The 23,618-nt window shown below is 34.9% G+C and overlaps 1 protein-coding gene across 7 annotated transcripts; it reads left to right on the forward strand.

Moving 5' to 3' along the window:
• Positions 1-781: 781 nt before the first annotated feature.
• Positions 782-23,233, forward strand: LOC118031814 (transcription initiation factor TFIID subunit 1). Of its 7 annotated transcripts, none has more exons than XM_035036309.2 (22): positions 782-896; positions 1,607-1,668; positions 2,161-2,264; positions 2,932-2,994; positions 3,118-3,163; positions 5,523-5,771; positions 7,569-7,687; positions 8,695-8,863; positions 9,139-10,225; positions 11,108-11,310; positions 11,447-11,684; positions 13,286-13,622; positions 14,150-14,359; positions 14,463-14,597; positions 15,245-15,451; positions 16,850-17,056; positions 17,744-18,227; positions 18,700-18,875; positions 19,001-19,123; positions 20,546-20,602; positions 20,701-21,861; positions 22,578-23,233. In XM_035036309.2, exons 2-22 carry the CDS (start codon positions 1,626-1,628, stop codon positions 22,923-22,925), a joined length of 5,766 nt encoding a protein of 1,921 aa, XP_034892200.1. In that variant the 5' UTR covers positions 782-896; positions 1,607-1,625; the 3' UTR covers positions 22,926-23,233. The 7 variants fall into 7 exon arrangements, with proteins under 7 accessions (XP_034892200.1, XP_034892201.1, XP_073262057.1 ...); XM_035036310.2 differs by having other exon boundaries at positions 14,505-14,597; XM_073405956.1 differs by lacking the exon at positions 782-896 and having other exon boundaries at positions 1,147-1,668.
• The last annotated feature ends 385 nt before the right edge of the window (positions 23,234-23,618 follow it).

Raw genomic sequence — 23,618 nt, forward strand, 5'->3', positions numbered from 1 at the left:
AAGAAAGAAACCTACATGAAGAAAAAGAAAAAAAATCTGAATTAACTGGGTTAACCTTTCAAACCAGGATAACCCGTCAAACCTTAGATTCACGTCTTGAAAGTTTAATAACTAAATAGAAGAAAAAAAATTGACGGATTAACCTGTCAAGCTTGGAATACATGTCATGAAAGTCTGATAATTAAATAGAAAGAAATTTAACATTTACAAACTAAACTGAATGAAAAAATTAATTAAAAAGAAAAAAGCAAAAAAAATAAAATGTTTAATTAACTCGTCAAATCAGGTTAACCCGTTAAACTCGAGATCAATTAACAAACTAAATTAAATATAAAAAAAAATTAAAAGGAAAAAAAAATAAGAAAGAAGCAAAAAAAAACAACCCATAAAGGCATAAAAAACTAAAAAATATACAGAAAAAAAATGAAAACGAAAAATAATATATATTATAATATAATAATATAATTATAATTATAATTATAATAATAATAATTATTATTATTATATATAAGTATAATTAAAAGGCATGGGGAAGCTACAATGCTTTCCCATGCTATTTAGAGTTCTTTAATATATAAAACAGTCCAACAAGTAAAAAAACCCCTTAAATAAATCAAATAAATAATAACAAGTGTATTTAAAGAATTCAAATCTAAAAACTGTTTAAAGATTAAACACTTACTTTTATACGGGCTTAGATTCAACTCCACGAATCCAAAGTCCAGGCCCATATCCAATCTCAAAAACCCGACCCGACCCGACTCCTGCCCAACACTACATTGGTCATTCGTTCTCTGCTTTCTCTCAAGCGCTAAGGCACGAGGAAAGCTAGCTATCCCGGTCGGAGATTATCGTTATCACCTTTGGGATATAAGTCAATCCTTTTAAATTACTAGGTAACATCTCAATCCATTCACTCCTATTTCTTTTCTTTTTTTAACATCACCGTTGCTTCCAAATTCAAACTTTTCTTTCTTTCCTCTTAGAAATTTATGTTTTCTTCGTTTATATATTTTCCAAGCAAGAATTAAAGTACGGTTTGTTTAGTGCTTATTATTTCAACGAATTTATGTTTCCTTTTTAGTATTTTTGGCTTTATTTTTTAATTTAATTTCTCTTCGATTTGTGGTTTTTATTTTCGATTTTTTTTTATTTTTGCTTTATTCAGTATTTTATAGGTCTCTGCTAGGGTTTGATTTTTGGTTACTTACACAAACTTCCTTTTCAATTGGGAATTGAAAATTTAGGAGAATTTTTATTTTTTTTTAATTTATTTCATGGAGAGTTCGAGTGCGGTTTACTGCTCACTGTTTCAACGAACTTAAATTTCTAAATTTGTAGTATTTTTGGATTAAATTTCTTATTTTCTCTTCTTTTTTGTGTTTTTTTTTTTTTCATAAGTTAATCTGTGGTTTCCATTTTCGAATTTCGATGATGTAGTTTTTTTTAGCTCCCTTTTTGAAACTTCTTCTCATTTGTTTCTGTTTTCCACGTGGATTTTTATGAAATGAAGTAAATAAAAAACTGAATTTTAAATAGTTATTCAGCTTTTTTTTCCTTAGTTTAATAGCTGAAAGCTGGAGTTTTTCCATTTTGATGATTATAGGCAAAACTGTCTTTAAATCATGAGTGGAGGTGGCTATGACTCCGGAAGTGCTTCTGACGATGGTAAGTAGGTTATTTGACGCAATAGTATGACGAGATTTGATTGTTTTATGCTCATTGTTATAATAATCATTGGTTGAATTCTGTATATAAATGCGGCTTTTGAAGGCTTTCTGGAGTTGTGTGTCTTCTTTGTTATGGACGGTGAAGGGCATTGTTGTTTTGTACTCGGACACGGTGTTGTAATAGATATAGGTAGAATTATGATGGCCCTGGTGTATTGACTGCTTGTGTAATTAAAGTCTGTAGTCTTTGGTTTTAATGGCTGTCGTTTAAGTTGATTTTGTTCCCGTAGTTAGACAACCTTGTGAAACACAAAACTGTGAAAATCAAATTGGTAAAAAAGGAAGAAGAAAGAAAAGAAAGAATTGGGATGTGTTTCTTATATGTATTCAAAATTAGTTGCTTTTCTTTTTCATCTGTATGTTTTTTTTTTTTTTTTTTATAACTCTTATGTGGTCATCCTATCCTAATGTTTGGATGACTTTTGGACAGATGATGACGAGGAATATGAGGAAGTTGGTGGTAACCGATTTTTGGGTTTTATGTTTGGGAATGTTGATAATTCTGGTGATCTTGATGCTGATTACCTTGATGAGGTGAGCTTATGTCTCTTTTATATTTGATCTTTTATTTCTTGTATTACTTGCTGTAAAAGGTTTCATAAACGTGCACATGTATTGCAAGTGACAGTTGGCATCCCTTTGAAACTGAGATTGTGTGAAAGCAGTACTTTTTATTTGAGACAGGAAAAAAAACAAAAACCATAAGAGGCTTAGGCTGGTGAAATGAAGAAATAACAGTGTCTTAAGAATTCAAAGATGTAAAATAAACTAAACTTCATTGGCAATGGTCATTTGTTGTGGCTTGGTTCTTGGGAGGTGAGATTGAGTGAAAAAGTTTTCAAATCTCAATATGAAAACCTCTGGTAGCCCCAGATTGTTAAGTGGATGAAATTTGATCTTTTCCTAAATTCTTTTTTTTTTCCTTTTTTTTTAATCTGGTAAATGTGTGTTGTTCAGCCATGAGCAGTACAGACAAAGTCAGTTTATGACATCTTAGAAATTTCAAGTCATGTTCAGGCATGCAGTAGCTTTGTTTTGCAGCAACTTCTATGTTCTCATTCCATAATGCAACTGAGTTGTGGGCTTGCTGCGTTTAACATACATTCTTCTTTTGCTTTTAACAAGGAACATCCTTGTTTGTTATTATGGTAGTTTTTCAGTTCGATATTCTCACTTGTGGTGCTAAACTATATAATTTCAGGATGCAAAGGAGCATCTTGCCGCATTAGCTGACAAGTTGGGTTCGTCGCTAACAGAAATTGATGTATGGAAAATTTGTATCATGTGTTATGTTTTTTAGCTTTCCGTTCTCAATTATGCTTGGGCAGATTTCTTCCCTTTTTTTCTTTTGGCTTGACACTATAATCTCATGCTATTCTATTTTCAGTTGTCAGTGAAGTCACACCAAACATCCACTGATGCTGCAGAACAAGGTGATGTTGTCTGCCAGGAAAAACTCTGTCATGCAGTTTTTGATGTTGTGTTAGTATCTTTGGTTCTTTAACTAAACAATCGCTCTCTCTCTCTCTCTCTGTTGTTTTTTATTTGTCTTGACTTGCATTTACTGGTAACACTTTAAGAAGCTCTGTTTGGATTCTTCTACTAATTTGGCATACTGGTTAATGAAACATAAATTGTCATGCCTAAGATGCTTTGCAAGTTATGAACTCTTGTTTTATTTCTATTATTGTATGTCAAGTATGCGGGGAAGCTTTCCAATTTGATCATATGGCTCTCTCTTACGATGACACTTCTGTTTAAAAGATAAAACTTACTTAAAGGAACATAATCAGTAATCTCAAGTTTTGAGGCATGCATAGTCACCAGAGCAATACCTGGATTAACATGAAGAAACAATTGGTTGAATCCCATGAAACCATTTCATAGAAGTAAATTGACTTTGATTCTTGAGAAATAATTTTTTAGGGTATCTTTAGCTTTTTGAATAATAATAATGAGACTTAGAAAATAATGAAAGATTAGGTTGTCATGAATATGCTGAAAGATATTTGTTAAGTGGATGAAAGTATGCCGGAATGCACATGCAACCTCCCAGCAAAGACATCAAGGATCTGAATAATGAAGGAATCCTGTAGAACTCTCAGGAAACACCTTAAAACCACCCAAAGCATGATACCATAGGAATGCAAACAAACTATCTGATCTGACAACATTTGTCCTTGGTGGCAAAGCCCATAATGTTATTTCTTTTTTCCTTTTATTGTTGATTTTTTTTTTTTGGTGGGAGGTGTGGAAAATACATCCTTTTCTGTTGTATATAACTATTATCAATATGAATATATTGGGGAATTGGGGAAACATAGTTCTTCATAAATAATGTTATCCCAATTTCCAAATACATTCAGAATAATAATAGTCACATGCTATTGCGGAAACTAATGCATGTCCAGCTCTTTAAATAAGTTAAATAGAATTTCTTGAACCAACATTTAAATGAAAGAAGAAAAGGAGCATTAACTGAATCTAAGACTATGCTTGATGTTTTTTCAAACGCTGGAAATTATCAGTGGTTGGAGTTGAGACTAAATTTTCAGAATGGGAAGAATTTTTCAAGTAACTCATATCTTTGCTCTTATTCTCAGTGATAATTGATAAAAAATTGGGAGTATCATTAGTTTGTGATTAGGAGAATCTAACAGTCTGGTTTTTTCTGTACATCTAGTAGAAGTCAGTGTGAAGCTAATCAGGTTTGCAAGTCATGTTATGTTAATATTTGGTCTGGCCTAGCCAAATGAAAGGTTCTAGTTAAATATACTTGGTTTTACTAAAAATACTCACTAATGAATTTATTTCTGAAAATGGTCATGTTTTCATTTTCAGGGTTGGATAGGTTGTCTTTTTGGGTGTCTCAAAATATTTTTTTGTCAAGTTCAAGCCATGTCAGAAATTTCCAACCATTCCTCTGGCAACATGTTCTATGCTGCAAGAACAAATTATACACCTTTTGGAATGGACTTGTGAATAAGAGCTCAAACAAACAGTCAAAAGTTTGTTTTAATGATTTTGCTGCCCACTGTTTGAATACACTTTAGGTTGTAAGCTACTATAGTCTGATTTGTTCAACCTAATGTTTGCAAGCATTGGACTTGTTAGATAAGCTGCTTCATTTCTTGTCCTCTTACTAGAATTTGACTTCAAATACTTCTATGTATTAGAGATTAATATAAAACCATACTTGGAGCTTCACTTAACAACTTAAGCTTTTGAGTTGAATTAGTTCTTTTGATATGGTATCAGAACCTTGATGACTAAACGGTTATGAATTTGAATTTCACCACTCTCATTCTGACTAATTAAATTAGCAACATTAAGCACGAGGTATTGATGGATCTGTCCAAGTTTCATACTCAAAAGACTTTCAATTAAGGAGGCGTATTAAAGAGTAATATAAAACCATTCTTGGAACTTCACTTAACAACTGAAGTTGTTAAGCTTTTGGATTAAATTGGTTCTTTGACATTGTGTTCGTCTAGTTGGGGTTAATTTGACTCCTTTTCTTGGTATTGGGACTCTTCTTATGAATACTTCTTGGATTTGAGATTAATGCCTGGATGCATATTTTGATGGTGTCCAATGATATTCTTTCTTGCATATGTACATACGCATGCATCCATAAAATGTTGTGCATTTATGTGTGTGTCAAAATATGTAGATTCCACACCATCATACTCATACATATTGCTGTTTGTGTTTAGGTAACTTGTAGTTTCTCTTGTGGCTTACCCCATTCAACCTTCTGATTATAAGTTTACTTTGTATTTGTGCTGCTAGATTATGATGCAAAGGCTGAAGATGCCGTTGATTACGAAGACTTTGATGAACAATACGAAGGGCCTGAGACTCAAGGTGTCAGTGAGGAGGACTACTTGTTGTCAAAAAAGAATTATATTTTGTCTGAATCCTCATTGCAGCCTCCTACATCCGACAATGAAGATTATGATGAGGATGTGGAAGAGGAACTTGAAAAGGAACCTGTCGTTTCGGATAAAATTCTTGAATTTCAAACTGCCTCTCTATCAGGTTTGCTTTTGGGTGATTCACATTGGTTCATATATATATATATATATATATATATATATATATAAACGTTTGATCTGGAATATATGTAATCATTTTCCATGTAAGATATTGAATGCCGTTGCTCTCATCTCTTAAGGTTTTATTACTCATAGCCTATTCTGTGGTTTTAGTGGTTCAGATACATTCTTTCCTTAACCCCTCTCAAGCTTTTATATTGAAATCTGGTACTATTCTCTTTAATTAAAAGATTGGAATTCTGAATTTTGATGTTTTGGTGTTTCTCATTTTCGCTGCTGGTCAGATCAGAACTTGGTTTCTCTGAAAAATGCTGGCATTTATATTCTCATTTGTGTTTGTTTTCATTCATTTGATCCATTTTTCCTTCGGTTACATTATTTTTAGGTTATGGTGATTCTCTAAAGTTTGTGGGGCTTGTTCTAGTGTTAAACAAATGTTGGATATCTTTTTGCGTTTTTCTCATCAATAATTGTAGCCAAGGGATATTATTCTGATCGATCAGGTTCTATCTGGGATTTTAGGAGAGTGTGCTGTATTTTTGTAGCATGCACATTATGCTTCCTCTGTCAACACTTGGTTTAAGAGGTTTGCTGGTGATGCCACTTCTTGGCCTTTGTTTTTCTTTTTTCTTATTTTTTTCCTGTTTTATATGATTATATCTCTCTTTCAAAGAAGTAGCTGTCTTTTTCTCATGTTGTACATACATTTATATCCATATGTCATCCAAAAAATCTTATATTTTTTGCTCTTTGTTTGGGGTTTGCAAAAACATAGGATGCCATCAGTTCTGTTATGGCAATTTCTTGGCATTAGAATTGACTTTTACCTGACTGGACCCACCTTTTGGATAATATCAATTGTGAGGAATGGACTTTGTTTATGTCAAATACAGCTTGGATTATCTAAGACACCAAGTCACCAATGTGTGACTGTCAGATAAACCGAAATATGTTTTCGGAGCAAATCTTTGGGTATATGATGTGCATTAACTCAGACATGTTGGGCTTGCTGGTCTGGTTCAGTCAACTCCATCTCTGGGCATTAATTTGCCCTACTAGCTGTCTTGGATCAGAATGTTAGGTAGTGCATTTTTGCCTCAACCTAGCAAATCCTCATTTCAAGGGCTCAGATTCAGCAGCTCTAATTCATTAAACATATATATATTTTTATCCCATTTTCCTTTTTGTCTTTATTCGTTCTATAGCCCACAAATGTTTCTTGGTGGATCACACCCATTTTGTTGGAACCTGGAAGAGTTTTTGGTATGACGTACAAATGTAGTATCAGCTGTTTGGGTGGACTTTCTGTGTTAGATTTCAGCAATGTCTGGATTCATTTTGCCCTACATTCAGTTTTGTGCTCTCAGACAGCTGAATGTGTGTTTGCTTGAAGTAATTCAAATTGTAGCATCCACCTAGGAGTTTTTGCAGTACAATTGAACCTGATGATTTCTACCAAGCTTTTCTCCAAATTTGAACTTTCTGAGTAGCTCTATTGTCTCTGAGATTTTGCTTAACTGACACAAGAAAAGGCTATAGAATCAAGGAAATTCTTGGAGATAAGTGATAACTCATCTGACTATGTGACCTCACATATATCCTTTTTTTTTTCTCTTAATAAAATTGTCACAAATATTTTATTTCAATTTGAGGTTATTATCCTTGGCTATGGAATAGTCATTTGTTTTTTACCATGAATATCCCCACTCGCACACACACAAGCTTTTCAATTTTCTAAATTGTGCTAGCAAGATTATTTAGTTTAGAATCTCCTTTTCAGGTCAGCAAGATGTTGGAGTAGTTTCAGGAGTAGGAGTAGAGAAGTCTTCTCAGGATGATGTAGAACTTGGTTCCATGGATTCTGAAAGTTCTGATGCTAAATCAGAAGATATTCATGAGGTCATTTTACCATATTCTTCAATTTTCTGTAGGTGTTACATATTATTGCATTTGCATTCTAAATGCTGTTGGATGATGTTGTCATCAGCAAATGTTTAGTCTCATTTAAGAAACCACTGTATATGGACATGTTTAAAAGATGAGTGCAAGCCTTTGGATTGTAAAAACATTTGTGCATGTTTGATTATGATGTCAATATAGATGAATGCTAGCAAGTTACTCAAACTTCTATCTGGTATTCACTGTGTGCCAATTCTCTGGAAAGGAACAAAGCTCAAAATAAAAATAAAAAATGCTCCAATTCTGTTGAGTGTCAGCTAGGGAAACATTCTAAAAGCCCCCAAAGCATTGCATCACAAGGATGCAAAATCTTGATTGAAACAGTTCCCGTGGTTTGTTTAGATCCGGACATCCTCTTAGTTTGCTTACCCCTTGTTTGCACTATCCCATATATTCTGGTGTTATTAGAATATACCTTGGGAGACTATGTTGTTCCACAACTATCTTCTCGATGGGAAGTGATCCTTGAAAAGTTTTACTGGTTCTTTCCATCTAGAAAAACCAGATAGTTGCCAATTAAGACACGTGTTGTTGAAGTATTGGAACATTTCCTCTTTCCTAAACCCAGAAAGGCAGCTGCCAAGAATTCTGCCTTCCTCATCAAAGAACTCAACATCACCCATGGCACAACTCTAATAGCAAATAATCACATCCCACACTTTTTTGAGGAATGGAGGAAAGAAGATGGTACAGAGACGGAAAACATGTTTATGCTTCAAACCTGGGAGTTAATTTGCTGCTTGCACTTCTGAAATGTTAACCTGATAAATCTTGATTGTCTGTTAATCAAAGACATACAATGTTTTCTGTGTGACATGGTCAATAAAATATGGCAAGGTGTAAGTGTGCAACATCTTTGACCCGAGATTCTGAATAATTCTTTTGCATCCTTTTGCAATAGTTATCTTGTTGTTCTGTGTCTTATTGAGGTCTTTATGCTGAAGCAGGAGGAAGTTGATCATGTCGAGGGGCCTCTAGATGGTAAAGGTCCCAGTCCACTTCCTATTTTGTTTATAGAAGATGGGATGGAGATCTTAAAGTTTTCTGAAATATTTTCTATCCATGAACCTTCGAAGAAAGGAAAAAAAAGAGATCACAGATATTCCATTTTCAAAGGTCTGCTCTCTTGCTTTCTGTATTTTCTTTCAGGCGTGATGTTTCCATCTCATAATCATTTAACTTGCTCTAGCAATGTCACAGTGAATATAACCTGTGCACCACATGTGCAATTTGCATTGTACACTCTTCTTTTCATTTCTTTTTAGTTTCTAGTTTCTTGGGTTTGCTCTTCAATAATGAGGAAGCATTGTCTATTAATTAGGTGCCTGTCATCTTATGGTTTGCTTTTTTCTTGATTTCTGTTTTAACTTTCTTGTTTAACTCATTTTCAGAGAAGTATACATCTATGGATGCTTCTGATATTGTTGAAGAGGATGAAGAGGTGTTTTTAAAGGACTCTGGTCAACTGTTTCCATCACATTTGCTTGTAAATCAACATGACATCTCAATCTTGAGCGAAGATGCTGCAGAATTAGCAAGATTTGGAACTGTTCATGGAGCTATTAAAACGTCTGTTCAAATTGAGGAACAAAGAAAGAACTCTTATCTTAGTGCTGAACCAATGAACAAGGAAGTGGAATGGAAGTCTCCAGTGCATTCAAAATTCTACCCCCTTGATCAGCAAGACTGGCAAGAGAGAATTCTTTGGGACAATTCCCCAGCTATCAGTGACAACTCTGTAGAGAGTTTTGATCTCTCGGGACCTGACACTGGATCTTCATTTATTAGGGAAAGTGAACAAGTGACTAGTCCACAAAATCGTTGTTCGGAGCTCCCAGTGGAGTTAAATGAGAACACCAGTAACTTTCTTTGGAACAGGTCTTCTGTTCTCTTGGAGTCCTTTGGCTCAGAAGACTCTTCAGAACCTGGAAATCTTCCATTCTCAGAAAGCAGATGCCATCCACAACTTCTGAGATTGGAATCTCAGATGGAAGTGGATAGCTCTAGTCATGTTGATGATAGAAGAGAGAATAATAGTGCTGAGCTTCATGAAAGTGATGCTGTAAGGCGTTTCAGCAAGCTCACATTGCAAAATAGAGATTTGATGGAAGGATCTTGGTTAGATAATATAATATGGGAACCAAATGAAACTAACATAAATCCTAAGCTGATTCTTGATCTTCAAGATAAGCAGATGCTCTTCGAAATTTTGGATCACAGGGATAGTAAGCATCTTCAACTTCACGCGGGGGCAATGATCATAACTCGAACCCTAAAGCAAAGGGTTTCTCATGAGCTGCTAGGCCATGGAAATCGATCTGGTTGGCAATTCAACATTGCTAATGACAAATTCTACATGAACAGGAAAATTTCTCAGCAATTGCAATCAAATTCTAATAAACGAACTGCATATGGCATTAAAATACATCACTCTGCGCCTGCGATAAAGCTTCAGACAATGAAATTGAAGTTGAGCAAGTAAGTTTTAGTGGCCTACCATGTAGTAGGTTTTTTTTTTAAGCTATCTCATTTCTGTGGTCTTATTGACAGTTATTCTTCAATTATTGAGAAGGTTAGATGGGGCTGGGTTTCCCCTTTGAAAAGCTATGTTTGATCAATTTAGCATATTTAAAGCTTTTTTCAATTCATAATTTTCAATATTTTAATATAAGATAGCCTATCCAAACTCACAGTGAGGGATAGAATCGCTTAAGAGGGAAAACATCTTATGAGTAGAAGTGATGTACTTCTGTGAGTTAAAGGTATTATTTTTTGCAGGGTAAAAGGAAAAGGGGCCAGAATAATACTAATGGATGACCTTGGATGATAATGTAGTGATTTTTGATGAAGGCAAGAAATCAATCATGAATTTTTTATTTGAGTTACTCGATATGAGTGCCTTGTTACTTACCAAAAAAGGAAAAGGGTGTTGTGATAGCTCGGCATTTGTGCTATTGACTTGGATTTTCTTATTGATCATTTACATATATGAATTTGATATTGATATTTTGATTAGAAGCCATTTGTTTGGTGATTCTTTGCCTGTTTGTTTTCTTTTATTTGAAATATTTATTCTTCTTAAGTTTGCATCTTATGTTACTGGAGCAAGAACCTATAATAGTGCTAGGCACCTCAGGCAAGAGGAAGCCTAATCACCTTAAGGCTCCATGCTCTTTAGTATAATTGATTCTGGTGTTTTTCTTGTTTTCTTTTCAGCAAGCTTTATTGCTTCTAATATATGTCATGTTTTCTTGACTTGAATGTAATTCAAGTCTGGGTTCATGATATATATTTTACCTATCAATTCTATGTCCTGCTTTTTCTATATATTCCTTTTGAATATAATCCACTGTTTTGCAGTAAAGATTTAGCTAATTTTCATCGACCTAAAGCTTTATGGTATCCCCATGACCATGAGGTGGCTGTCAAAGAACGAGGGAAGCTACCTACAGTAGGACCAATGAAAATTATATTAAAGAGCTTAGGGGGCAAAGGAAGTAAGGTACATGTGGATGCTGAGGAAACTGTCTCTTCTGTCAAAGCAAAAGCTTCAAAAAAGCTAGGTTGTAATCACTTTTCTGGTTGCAATATGCCCAATTTATGTTTTAATTTTCTTGTATTGTGAATCCACTTTTACGATGTGTTATTTCTAAATTATTTAAGAAGACTAAGAACTTACTTGAAATATTCTTTTTATAGATTTCAAGCCGTCAGAAACTGTGAAGATATTTTATTTGGGGAAGGAGCTTGAAGACCACATGTCTCTTGCTGCTCAAAATGTTCAGCCAAACTCCTTGCTTCATCTAGTTCGTACAAAAATTCATTTGTGGCCAAGGGCACAAAAGATTCCAGGTGAAAACAAGTCTCTGCGCCCTCCAGGGGCATTTAAGAAGAAATCTGACCTTTCTGTAAAAGATGGTCACATTTTCCTAATGGAGTAAGTGAAAGAAAAATCTTTCTTCTTTACCTGTTTACTTCTTTACAAGATTTGTCTAATCTCCCTTGAAGGCATTTAAAAAGTTGTTTTCATGCTCATAGACAATTTGCTTTTTTACATACATGATACATGCTCAAATTGGCAAGCAGAGACTTGCACGCTCCAGTTAATCCAGTTTTATTCCCTTTGATATTCTTCCCTTCATTTTCTTTCGGTAGCCTTCATATTCTTCCCTACATAATTTTGGAACCAACAGAAGCAATTTTAGATCGAAGGTTTTTATTATTAACTCATAGATATTCCTGAGATGCTTATCTGAAGTAGCTAGTTTGTTTTCATGAATTTCGTTTGAAAATGTGATATAAAATAGACAGCTTCTTATGTGCATCAAACTGTCAGTGCATCATTGTCCTAGTGAAACTGAGGAATTTCGTAATTTGATCATTGATTTGCTACCACCGATCATTTTCATGTGTTGCTGTGTTACATGCTCTCTGTTTTGCTCTACTTTCTCCTTTGTTTACTCCCTCTTGCTATTGCATATCCTTTATTTATCTTATCTTCACTGTTTTTTTTTATATATATTTTTTGTAATTCTAAATTCTCTAGTTTTCTTTGTTCCTTTTTCGTATGTTCATATCTTATTTAAAAACGATCATCATTCTTGCAAAATCTGTATACAAGACATTTTTAAAATCCTTCTTCCAAAACAAATTTTCCACTACTGCCTCAAGTAAATGAGTTCTAAAACATCCTCTGCTCATCCTTTCTCTGATAACATGTTGTGGGCAGCACATAGTAGGGAGGGATGATCTAACAATTTAGTCATTACTTTTGAATTTTAGCCATTAGACTGGATATTGATTAATCACGTCACTAATATCTGGTATAATTGACCTTTATTTATAAAACCTCCATTTTAGTTGATGAAATTTATGGGCCTCAAAAATTTAGGTAGTAGTTTTGATTCTCTCTATGTTGTATGCTTGTTCATCATAATGTGTCCTGCAATTCTTTGACAAACCTCCTATGGTATCAAATTAATAAATAATTGCAAAGCTCTAATCTTATTATCAATACAGACTTCATTAATTTTTTTTCTTTTTTTGTTGAAATCTATATCCCAGTTGTTTTTTACTGGGGCTAGTTGTGGTTTTCTATCAACATGGCAGTCAATCTTAAAAAAGAAACCTGGATAGTTGTTTCAATGTGTTCCATTTAAATTTTTTTAATCATGCTTTTGGTAATTCTACCTTTATGAGAAAGGAATCTTCCAGCATACTTTTATATATATATATATATATATATCTATATTGTTCATTTAGAAAACCAGTTTTACTGTACCTATGTAACCATTTTTATCTGATCTTTCACATATTTAGTTTTTGGGCATGTAGAAATACTTCATTTGTACCTTATTAAAATCTTAATTTCCAAAATGTAATTGCTGAGGCATCAAATAATTCATTTAAACTTCCTCAGTTTTTTGAAAAAAAGGTGCATCCTACACACTTTTTTTTTCTTAATTTTTGAATTTCCTCTTGCCCTCATGCATATGAAGATGGTATTTTGACAGGGGTACATCTGCTCTCTCACTGCAGGTATTGTGAGGAAAGACCTTTGTTGTTAAGCAATGTTGGTATGGGTGCTAATCTCCGTACTTACTATCAGAAGTCAAGCCCAGGTGATCAAGCTGGCATCTCATTGCGTAATGAAAAAAGAAGCTTGGGTAATGTTGTGATACTGGAGCAGACTGATAAATCCCCTTTCCTTGGAGACATCAAAGCTGGCTGCAGTCAGTCATCTCTTGAAACAAACATGTATAAAGCACCCATATTTCCCCACAAGGTGCCACCTACTGACTATTTGTTGGTTCGTTCTGCAAAAGGAAAGCTTTGTTTAAGACGCATTGACAGGGTTGCTGTCATTGGACAACAGGTTTGATTCAGCTTTCTTTTATGCTATTCGAGGTTGCCTTGAATTAGACTCTGTTTAGAATCTCTAGTTTTATTTTCTTCTTGTAGTTTTATTGTGATTGGCAATTCATGCTGCCTTTTTGGAACACCTAAGAGTTATTTCTATCTTCCTTCATGTAATGACTACCTAATATTGCTCCACACCCTAGGCTCTTATCACTAGATCAGGATGTGAATTTTTTTTTTGCTAAAGTGCTCGCTCCATAGTGACAGCCATTATAGGGAAAGTTGTTTGAAGTTGGGAGAGGAAAGGATAGGAGTTGGGACATTTAACTGATAGTGCTTTTATTCATATTACACAATGCGATGTTCAGACTTAGACTGGAAGCTCATATACAATACTCCTCCCCATCTCCTGGGTGCCTTTTCTCCCATCCCACTATTGGAAATTTAAACGCCGTGGTGTTCTAAGATAGAAATGCAAGAATTAATCATTATTTGGTTCAAGGGTGTACAAATGAATTTGGATTATTTGATCTGTCATTGCAGGAGCCCCTGATGGAGGTTTTAGCTCCTGCTTCTAAGAATCTTCAGGCATATTTCATAAATAGGCTATTGCTGTATCTTTATCGTGAGTTCCGAGCTGCTGAAAAGTGTGGCACACTTCCTTGGATACGTGCAGATGAGCTATCTGCTCATTTTCCAAGCATTCCAGAGACCATCTTACGAAAGAAGCTCAAGGAGTGTGCTGTTTTACGGGTATAATTCTTGCTTTATAATTTACTTTAGATTTGGAGTTACTGATAAATAATAAGTGTTCGGATGATTGTTGGTTTTGCACTTTGATCGATGAATCTTTCAGTTTGCCCAATGTATTGCTTTACATGGAATGTTCAACATGCAGAAGGATGCAAATGGACACTTGTTTTGGGCCAAGAAGCGTGATTTCATCATTCCATCTGAAGAGGAATTGAAAAAGATGGTCTTACCAGAGAATGTGAGTTTCAGACTTCATATCTCATTCTCTTTCTAATTTTTATTTTTTTTTCATCTTCTATGATTCTACTATGGCAATAAATTTGGATAGCCGTGGTTTTAGTTTGATTTGAGGTCATTTTGTATTGCATTTTTGCAGTTCTGTAAGCTTGTAATATTGCAAAGATGCTGTAAGCTCTTTTTTGGAAATTGCTAGTCATTTTATTTGCAATTTGATTGTCTGACGAGCAAGTGTCATTGGATGAAAATTCATGCATTCTAAATGCGAATGAGATCACATGACTACATTTAACTTGCATTGTTAGAGTTAAGGAACTGTCAGATTTATAATTAGCACAAGGTAATGATACACTTTGTATTGAAAAATTAGTTCATAATATCACTTGAGAATACATTGTTAATCTAAAATGATCGGTATCTGCTACCTTGTGGATCCATAAACTCTCAGCTTCAGCTAAAGGTGAACCAAATGAATTTGGTGGTTTAATAGAGTTTGCTGTGGAAATAATAATGATCATATAGATTTTCTTGAATCTGGTGCTGCGGTGGTTCCTTAGTACGCTGAAAATTCTTGTAATTAGTTGTCCATGCACTTCTCCCTGTTCTTTTAAATAAATATAGGAGTTATCCCCTTATTTTGGGTGTTAGGTCTGTGCTTATGAAAGCATGCAAGCTGGTCTGTATCGTCTTAAACATTTGGGGATTACGAAGCTAACGCTTCCTGCTAGTGTTTCGACTGCAATGAGTCAGCTCCCTGACGAAGCGATAGCTCTGGCTGCTGCGTCGCATATTGAGAGGGAACTGCAGATAACTCCATGGAGCCTGAGCAGTAATTTTGTTGCTTGTACAAACCAGGTAAAATATTCTTTTTCTGATTTATGAGACTTTCTAGCTATCTCTGATTCTAATGAACTTCAAGTCAGCATTACCTTTGAAAGTGTTGTGGATGCAGCTACCATTTACTGTGTGAATATCTGCCCTCTGTAAGAGCTTATATAATGAAATAGCATTTCCATTGTGAGAGTGTTATTCTTTTTGTTTCCTTCACTGTTCTCAATAAATTGATTCTTTTGGATTTAGATTCTCAGTTCTCGGGGATTGACCTGAACATTCATTGAGAAATTGACTTCGTTGTTTCCTAAATAAAATTTTATATGATCATGTTTGGTTCAGTCAGAGATTGGGAATCTCATTCTGTTCCTTGCTTAATTTTGTTTGGTTTGCTAGTAATAAGGACTGAAATAGTGCAAGATCTGGGTTGTATTTTAAGTGAAATAGTTTACTCGATATCTAGTAGAATTAGGACCCTACTACAAGTACATTTAATTTCATATAAATTGAATGTGAATCCCAATCGGAATTGGAACTAGAATCCTGGCCACATTCTATTCCCAGCACCTGCAGGAACTGAATATAACTTGTATTAGTGTATGGATCTGTCTATCACTCCTGGAGTATGATTGCAAAGTTGAATGCTTGAAGGGTGGGAAACTTGTGTAGGAAAAGAGCTCTAAAGTTGTAATCTAGTAGTACCAACTTCTCGGTTGCTGAGATGAATGCAACAAAAGTGTGTTAGAAGGAAAAGAATTATTGTTATTTTTGGACATAAAATCTCATAGAAATGCAGATGATGGGATAATTTTTGCAGATTCTTCATTTTGTAAAAGGTTGTCAACTCATTGACATATTTTTGTAAGATATTTTTTGATTCTTGTTAAAAGAAAACAAATAAATAAAAGGAAAAAAAAAAAAGAAAAGGAAAATTGGGTACTGATATGTCATCGCAATATGCCTGCCAACTGCCCTGTATTGTTTTTTTCTTCTCTTTTTTCTTGGAGTGATTGTCATTTTGCTTTCTATTTTACTTTGTCCATTATCAGTGGTTTATCCTATCTACTTCCAGTGTTTGTTCTCCGTTAACTTGAGTATCTATCAAACAAAATGGCAGACACTCCTGAATTTTCACCTTTTGTGTTGTGTTATAATGACAATCTAGCAATTTCTGCTGGGATAATGTTGTAATTGATTTTCTCACTTTCTAAAATGATATAGAGGTAATATGGTTAGTGGTTCTCTAATCCATACAGCTCTAGTTATTGTATCTTGCTGTACTTAAGTAGTTTCTTTTGCCTCTCTTTGCTGGTTATTTTCTATTCCATATTCTTGAGATTTTCCAGGGCTATGTAATATTTTACAATTATCCCTTTTTATCTTTTTGAATGTCAAATCTCAATTTTAATTTTTTGTATTCAGGATAGGGCAAACATTGAGCGTCTTGAAATTACTGGTGTTGGTGATCCTTCTGGCCGGGGCTTAGGATTTAGCTATGTTCGTGCTGCTCCAAAGGCACCAATGTCAAATGCAATGATGAAGAAAAAGGCAGGTGCTGGTCGAGGAGGTTCCACTGTTACAGGGACAGATGCAGACCTACGTAGATTGAGCATGGAGGCTGCAAGAGAGGTGTGTTAGTGTTTTTCTTCAGAGGAATTTTCTATTATTGACTCAATAATCGTTATTGGATTGTATCTTGGAGATAAATAGCTTGAAATTACCGTCTAGGAAACTGCATAGAACTTGTTGGTTTTCTGAAACATGTATTATTACATCATGTTGAACTGAAAGAAAGGGAAGCATTGGGGTAGATTTAATCAGATATCTAGCATACATAATCATTATAACATGACATGGAGATTGGGGTAATAAAGATGGTTCTTGCCCTCCTTACACTGAAACCCCATACCTGGGATATCATGTTTCATATTATACCACAAGCATTCTTTTATTTAATTTGGTGATACTACATATTGAATTATCTACTGACATTCAAAGATTAAACAGAATTCGCACATGGTAACAGAAAAACCACACTAAAGCCATTACAAAAAGGAAGGACTGTTACATTTTTAATAAATGCAAGGGCTGAGGCACAAAATTGCTGTGCCTCAATGGGTGCCACTGAAAAATCTAGCGATAGTCCTCTTTTTTATGTCTTAACTAGGGTCATCTCTAATTTTATTGACTCCCAATAAACAACATGACTGGTAAATAACAGCCTTAAAGTAATCTAACGTATCCTTAGAGAGTAAAATTGATTGTGATGAACAAGAAAGATGTAAATGATTGATTCAGTTATTCTCTGGTTTCCAGGTGCTTCTGAAGTTCAATGTACCTGACGAGCAGATTGCAAAACAGACAAGGTGGCATCGTATTGCCATGATACGCAAGCTATCAAGTGAACAAGCTTCATGTGGGGTCAAGGTGGATCCAACAACTATCAGCAAGTATGCACGTGGCCAACGAATGTCCTTTCTTCAGCTACAACAACAGACAAGAGAAAAGTGCCAAGAAATTTGGGATCGCCAAGTTCAATCTCTTTCAGCATTGGATGGTGATGAAATTGAAAGCGATTCTGAAGCAAATAGTGATCTGGATTCCTTTGCCGGAGACCTAGAAAACTTGCTTGATGCAGAGGAATTTGAAGGGGACGAAAGTAATTATGAGTCTAAGCATGACAAAGGAGATTGTGTAAAGGGGATAAAAATGAGAAGACGCCCATCACAAGCTCAGGCAGAAGAAGAATTTGAAGATGAAGCTGCTGAGGCTGCTGAACTATGCAGATTGCTTATGGATGGTATGGTTTATTTGCTTGCTTCATATGGACATATCTGATAAACTATTGCTTGCATGCTTCCGTGGACTTCTAGATGGGTGGAACTTAAATCTTCATGTAAAAATCTCCTGCTACTGGATTATGGCAGTTAAGTGCTGCCACATACTGGGGAGCATGAACCACTTATAAATCGTGGTTATTAAAATCACTTTTACTACCTTAACATACTGAAACATTAGTAACATGGCACCTTTTTTTCTTTTCATCGTGTTTGTGTTTCTTTAATCTTGTAGTTCGGTTGACTTTCATGATAGGTTCTTTTCTACTTCGTTTACATGTGATTTCCTGTCACAATGTTGATTAGTTTTTGCTAATGTGGCATAACCCTTGAACTTAAGGAACTAACTTAGGTGGCACACTTATGGTAGATGGATCATAGATTGCATGTTGTTTATTTATAATTTAGCTATTTTAGTGACTTGCTGTGCTGCAGATGATGAGGCTGAGCAGAAAAAGAAAAGGAAAATAAAAACTGGTTGTGTTAATGCAGTATTGGCACCTAAAAAACCAAGTTTTGTTGACAATGTTCACCGGGGTAAGAAAATGAACAAAACCCAACCCAGTGGATCATATACACCTAAAGAGAACAGCATCAGAGACTCAAAGGAGGTAATACATTCCACCTTATCCATGTTGTTCATTGTTTTGAAACCTGCAGTTTCCTTGGCCAGTTCACTTCCAGTAGATAATTTCTTCCTGCTTGTGAAAGTGTATACTGGTGACTGTGCTGGCAGGTAGAAACACTGTTTATGAAAGGGAAAGCATCTGAGAAGGTGAATACAGTGAAAAAGAATGTCAGCGTCTCTAACACTCCTCCATTGAAAGCAAAAGTAATAATGGCTGATGGACTTAATCACGTGAGCCTCTTCATCTTTTCTTCATTTCATATGGAGCTTTATCATTGTTTTTGGAAATTCTCTTTTAGGAACATTTAACTAAAGATACAGATTCTGATGGATATAATGCATGGGTATATTCGCTTTTGTTTTCAAGGTTTAATGTCTTTCAATTTTATTTTTATGTGTAATTGCACAAAAGAAGTTCCTTTCACACTGAGTATACCTTGTACATATAACAAACTTATACTAAATCTGTCAGGTCTTACTGTACACCTGGATATGTGATTGTGGGAGCATGGAAAAAATAAAAGATATGAAAGAGAAGCATAGGATAATCATTTTTTGTGTTTTGACTAATTAGTATTTTGGCAATGTTCTATTATTGTTATTGATTGAATCGGGGTGGATCCACAATTCATTGGTAAATGAAAATTCAACCTATTTTTACACTCAGAAAAAAAAAAAAAAATAAAAAATAAAAAACAACAGCAACAACAGCAAGAAAAGGCAAGGCAAGGGGATCTCCATCTCTTGGAAGATTGTTTCCAGGATAATCTAATAAATAAATAAGTGCAGTATTTCATTATTCTCTGAACTTTAAAGCATCAAGAAAGTCTACTTTCTTTTCAAGGTAATCTTCTGACCTTACAATGCAGTTATCCGTCTTCTTAAGTTTCAGTCCTTTGCTATGGTCAAGCGTAGATTCTTTATAAATCAATTACCATTCAAGAGTGCATTGCCCTGCTCGGAAGTTACTCAAGCAAAGAATGAAAATAGGACACAATTAGCAACTAGAGGCTTCTTTTTAATTCAAGGAGACAACCAGTAAATGGTGCTATTGTGATGCATTTTGTAACTCACTGAACCCAAATGCATGTTCTTCGTCTTCCCTGACTATAGTGTAGAAAGAATATAAAGAGAACAAGTGTTCCAAACAGTTTACCTAAAATTTGCCTGGCTCATTTATATCTCCTTCCAATGAATATTATTTTTACATTGTCTTGATGCTTTGTTCGTCAACTTCCAATCTTAGGAGTTACTTTTAAATTTAAAAAAGAAATCAAGTTCTCCACATACCCTAAAAAGGTTGCACAGAATTCATTTCTTGGCTTAAGTGTATCATATTGGCTTGTCCTCTGGTTTCCATCGGTGATAACATACAAGAACTCTCATACCAAGTGTTGTGCAGTGATATAGATGCAACCTAAGGTTATTTTAGATTTTATATTTCTATTCTGGACAGCCATCATGCTTTGTAATCATGTTTTGCACTGTTAGTTGTTCAAGCAATGGCTAGTATTTCAATAGCCTGCCATGCTATATTTTATAGCTGCATTTACTTCAGATTTTTAACATGTGAAACATCACACCCATTTTAACTTTGGAAATCTAGCTTTTCCACTTTTTGCCCTGAACATTCTTAATTTGTTTTTAACCCAGATTTTCAAGGAAAAGAAATCAGCAAGAGAGAAATTCGTATGTGGAGCATGTGGACAGGTGTGTAACTTACCAAGCTGTTTTTTTTTTTTTTTTTTTTTTTTTTTATGCTTCGGAAGAATTTATCAGTTGTAGTTGCTTCACCTTTTATTTTTCAGCTAGGACACATGAAGACCAATAAAAACTGCCCTAAGTATGGAAAGGAGCCTGAAACACCGGTAGAAACTACAGATTTGGAAAAGGCTTCCCGAAAATCCACTTCTCAGGATCTCTTGAATGTGTCCCAGCATAAGTTGCAGAAGAAAAGGATGGTCTCCAAAAGTGCAACCAAAGTTGAAGTTTCCGAGGGTGAGAAATCTAGTTTAGCAAAATCTCTTCCAGTGAAGTTCAAGTGTGGTTCCACGGAGAAATTCTCTGATAAACCTGCTGATGGAGCTGCAGATCATTCTGATCAACCTACAACTTCCGATGTCCGACCAGTCAGTTCTGATATTGATACTGGGAGTAGGTCTACTGCTAAGGTTAATAAAATCAAAATTTTTAACAAGGCAAAACCTGAAAACATACAGGTTGAATCACATAAGCCCTCTATTGTGATACGACCTCCAATGGATATAGAGAGAAGCCAAATTGAATCACATAAGCCCTCTATTGTTATACGACCGCCAACATACACAGACAGAAATCATGTTGATCCTCATAAACCCTCCATTGTGATACGTCCGCCAGCTGAGAAAGATAGAGAAAAGAGTCAAAAGAAAATTGTTATCAGACAGTCCAAAGAGATTTTTGATCCGGACAGGGTCAGTCAGGATGGAAGAACTGGTCGTGAGCATCGGAAGACTAAAAAAATTGCTGAACTATCCAGTTTTGAGAAGCATGGTAAAACCATGCATTTTTCCAGAGAGTCAGCTAAGAGAAAAGCTGAGGACAGAAGATGGTGGGAAGAGGAGGAGAAGAGGAGAACTGCTGAGAGACTGAGAGAAGAGAGAGAAAGGAGGATTCATGCAGAAGAAATGAGGTCACTTGAAGAACAGGAAAAATTAGCTGACATTAAAAGATACACTGAAACCATCAGATGGGATTGGGATGAAGAAGAACGCCAAAAAGCTAAGAAGAAGAAGAAGAAGAAGATGAAGATGAAGATGAAGATGAAAAAGCCTGAAATCAGTGATGATTACTTGGATGACTACAGGGGAGCTAGAAATGGCAGAAGAATGCCAGAAAGAGATCGGGGTGCAAAAAGACGACCTGTTGTTGATGTGGGGACATCTGGTGCTGATTATACTCCAGCAACAAAGCGTCGTAGAGTTGGAGAGGTACTAATTAGCTCCAACCTTATTACTTCCATATGTTGTCTGTTATACAGTCATCCATAGCTCCTTTATGCAATGGGTTGGAAGACCTTTATTGGTCAAATTGTCTTTTGTGAAATTGTGCTAGCTTGGCTTTTATTTCCACCTCCACTTTTTTTTTTTAAGTGAAGGGAACGAAAGAAGAAATATCTTTGGTGCAAAGCCCCATAATTTAAAAGTCATAGTTCAGAGCTCTTCATTGCTTTTATTTCTGAAAAGCTTGTCAGCAACCATTTATTATTCTCCTGTTCACTCCTGACTGGTTTTGAGGAGTCTCTTTCAGTGTAATGACTTAGGGGTTGCTCAATTTAGTGGTAACTGAGAATGACTTGAATTTACCTACGTCTCGGCCCTTTCTTTTCACTTTCTTATGTAATGTATTTGATAGTATCGTCTCTGTGGTCATTATTTAGCTTTGCCTCTTAACTTATCCTGAGCAATATTTTTTTATTAACTTGGGAATTATTAACAGCTAAAATAGAATCTTCTTGCCTAAATGGACGTGGAAATCCAGCTCTAGTATCATATCCCTTAAGAAACAGCAAATTGCAGCATCAGTGCATTTGTACCATTAATTAGATATTAAAGAGAGACTATCAATGTACCTGCAAATTTTAGTTTCACTGCTTTTGTATGAAACCTGAACTAAGTTTTATCAATTTTTCTCAACTTCCATACAGGTTGGCTTGGCAAACATCTTGGAAGGTATTGTGGATGCTCTTAAAGATAGGGTGGAAGTGTCCTATCTTTTCTTGAAACCTGTCCCCAAGAAGGAGGCTCCTGATTACTTGGACATCGTAAAACGCCCCATGGATCTTTCAACTATTAGGGACAAGGCGAGGAAGATGGAATACAAGGATCGAAATGAGTTCAGACACGATATGTGGCAGATTGCCTACAATGCCCATGTATACAACGACGGGCGGAACCCTGGTATTCCTCCTCTTGCAGACCAGCTTTTGGAACTTTGTGATTACCTGTTGATGGAGAAACAGGAGAGCTTATCTGAAGCTGAAGCTGGTATTTGAATCAGGGTTCCTAATCTCATTATTTATATATTCATAGCTGAAGCTGAAGCTGAAGCTGAAGCTGATGGAGAAACAAATGCCCCATTGTTTTCTTAATCTCATTATTTTTCCCAAATCCCCAGATGGCAAAAGCAATTTTTAAATCTCTCTCTTTCCTGGGGTTTGGAGGAGGGTTAGTAACAGAGTAAGTTGAGCTTTGGGCAGAAGCCTGCATGGCAATTGTGCCCTTGTAAAATAACGAGTCATATATCTTGTAAATTATATATATATTTTGAAATGCAGGAATCAAAGACTGTTGTGAAACAGAATCTCTCCTTTCCTTTGTCGCAGAAAGAGACGTTTGCACTTTGCAGTCAAGTTCTACTGCGTGGAATTGATAGTTGAATATATATATATATATATATATATATATATTGATTTTTTATATTTTTTAATAAATTCAAAAAAAATATAAACTTAATTTATAAATACTTAGCTTTACATGTTATAGTATATATATTTATATAAATTATTTCTTAACTTTTCAATATTATAATTTTTATTATTATTACTTTTATAACTTATATCCAGATGCATTCTTTTTATATTTTTTAATGTGTTATAACTATATATGGTTAGATTTACATAGATTATTTTTTAATTTTTTAATGTACACTTTATATTTTTTTTTTTTATAGTATACATCCACATGAA

Source organism: Populus alba, chromosome 17 (assembly GCF_005239225.2).
Source record: "Populus alba chromosome 17, ASM523922v2, whole genome shotgun sequence".
Taxonomy (NCBI): domain Eukaryota; kingdom Viridiplantae; phylum Streptophyta; class Magnoliopsida; order Malpighiales; family Salicaceae; genus Populus; species Populus alba.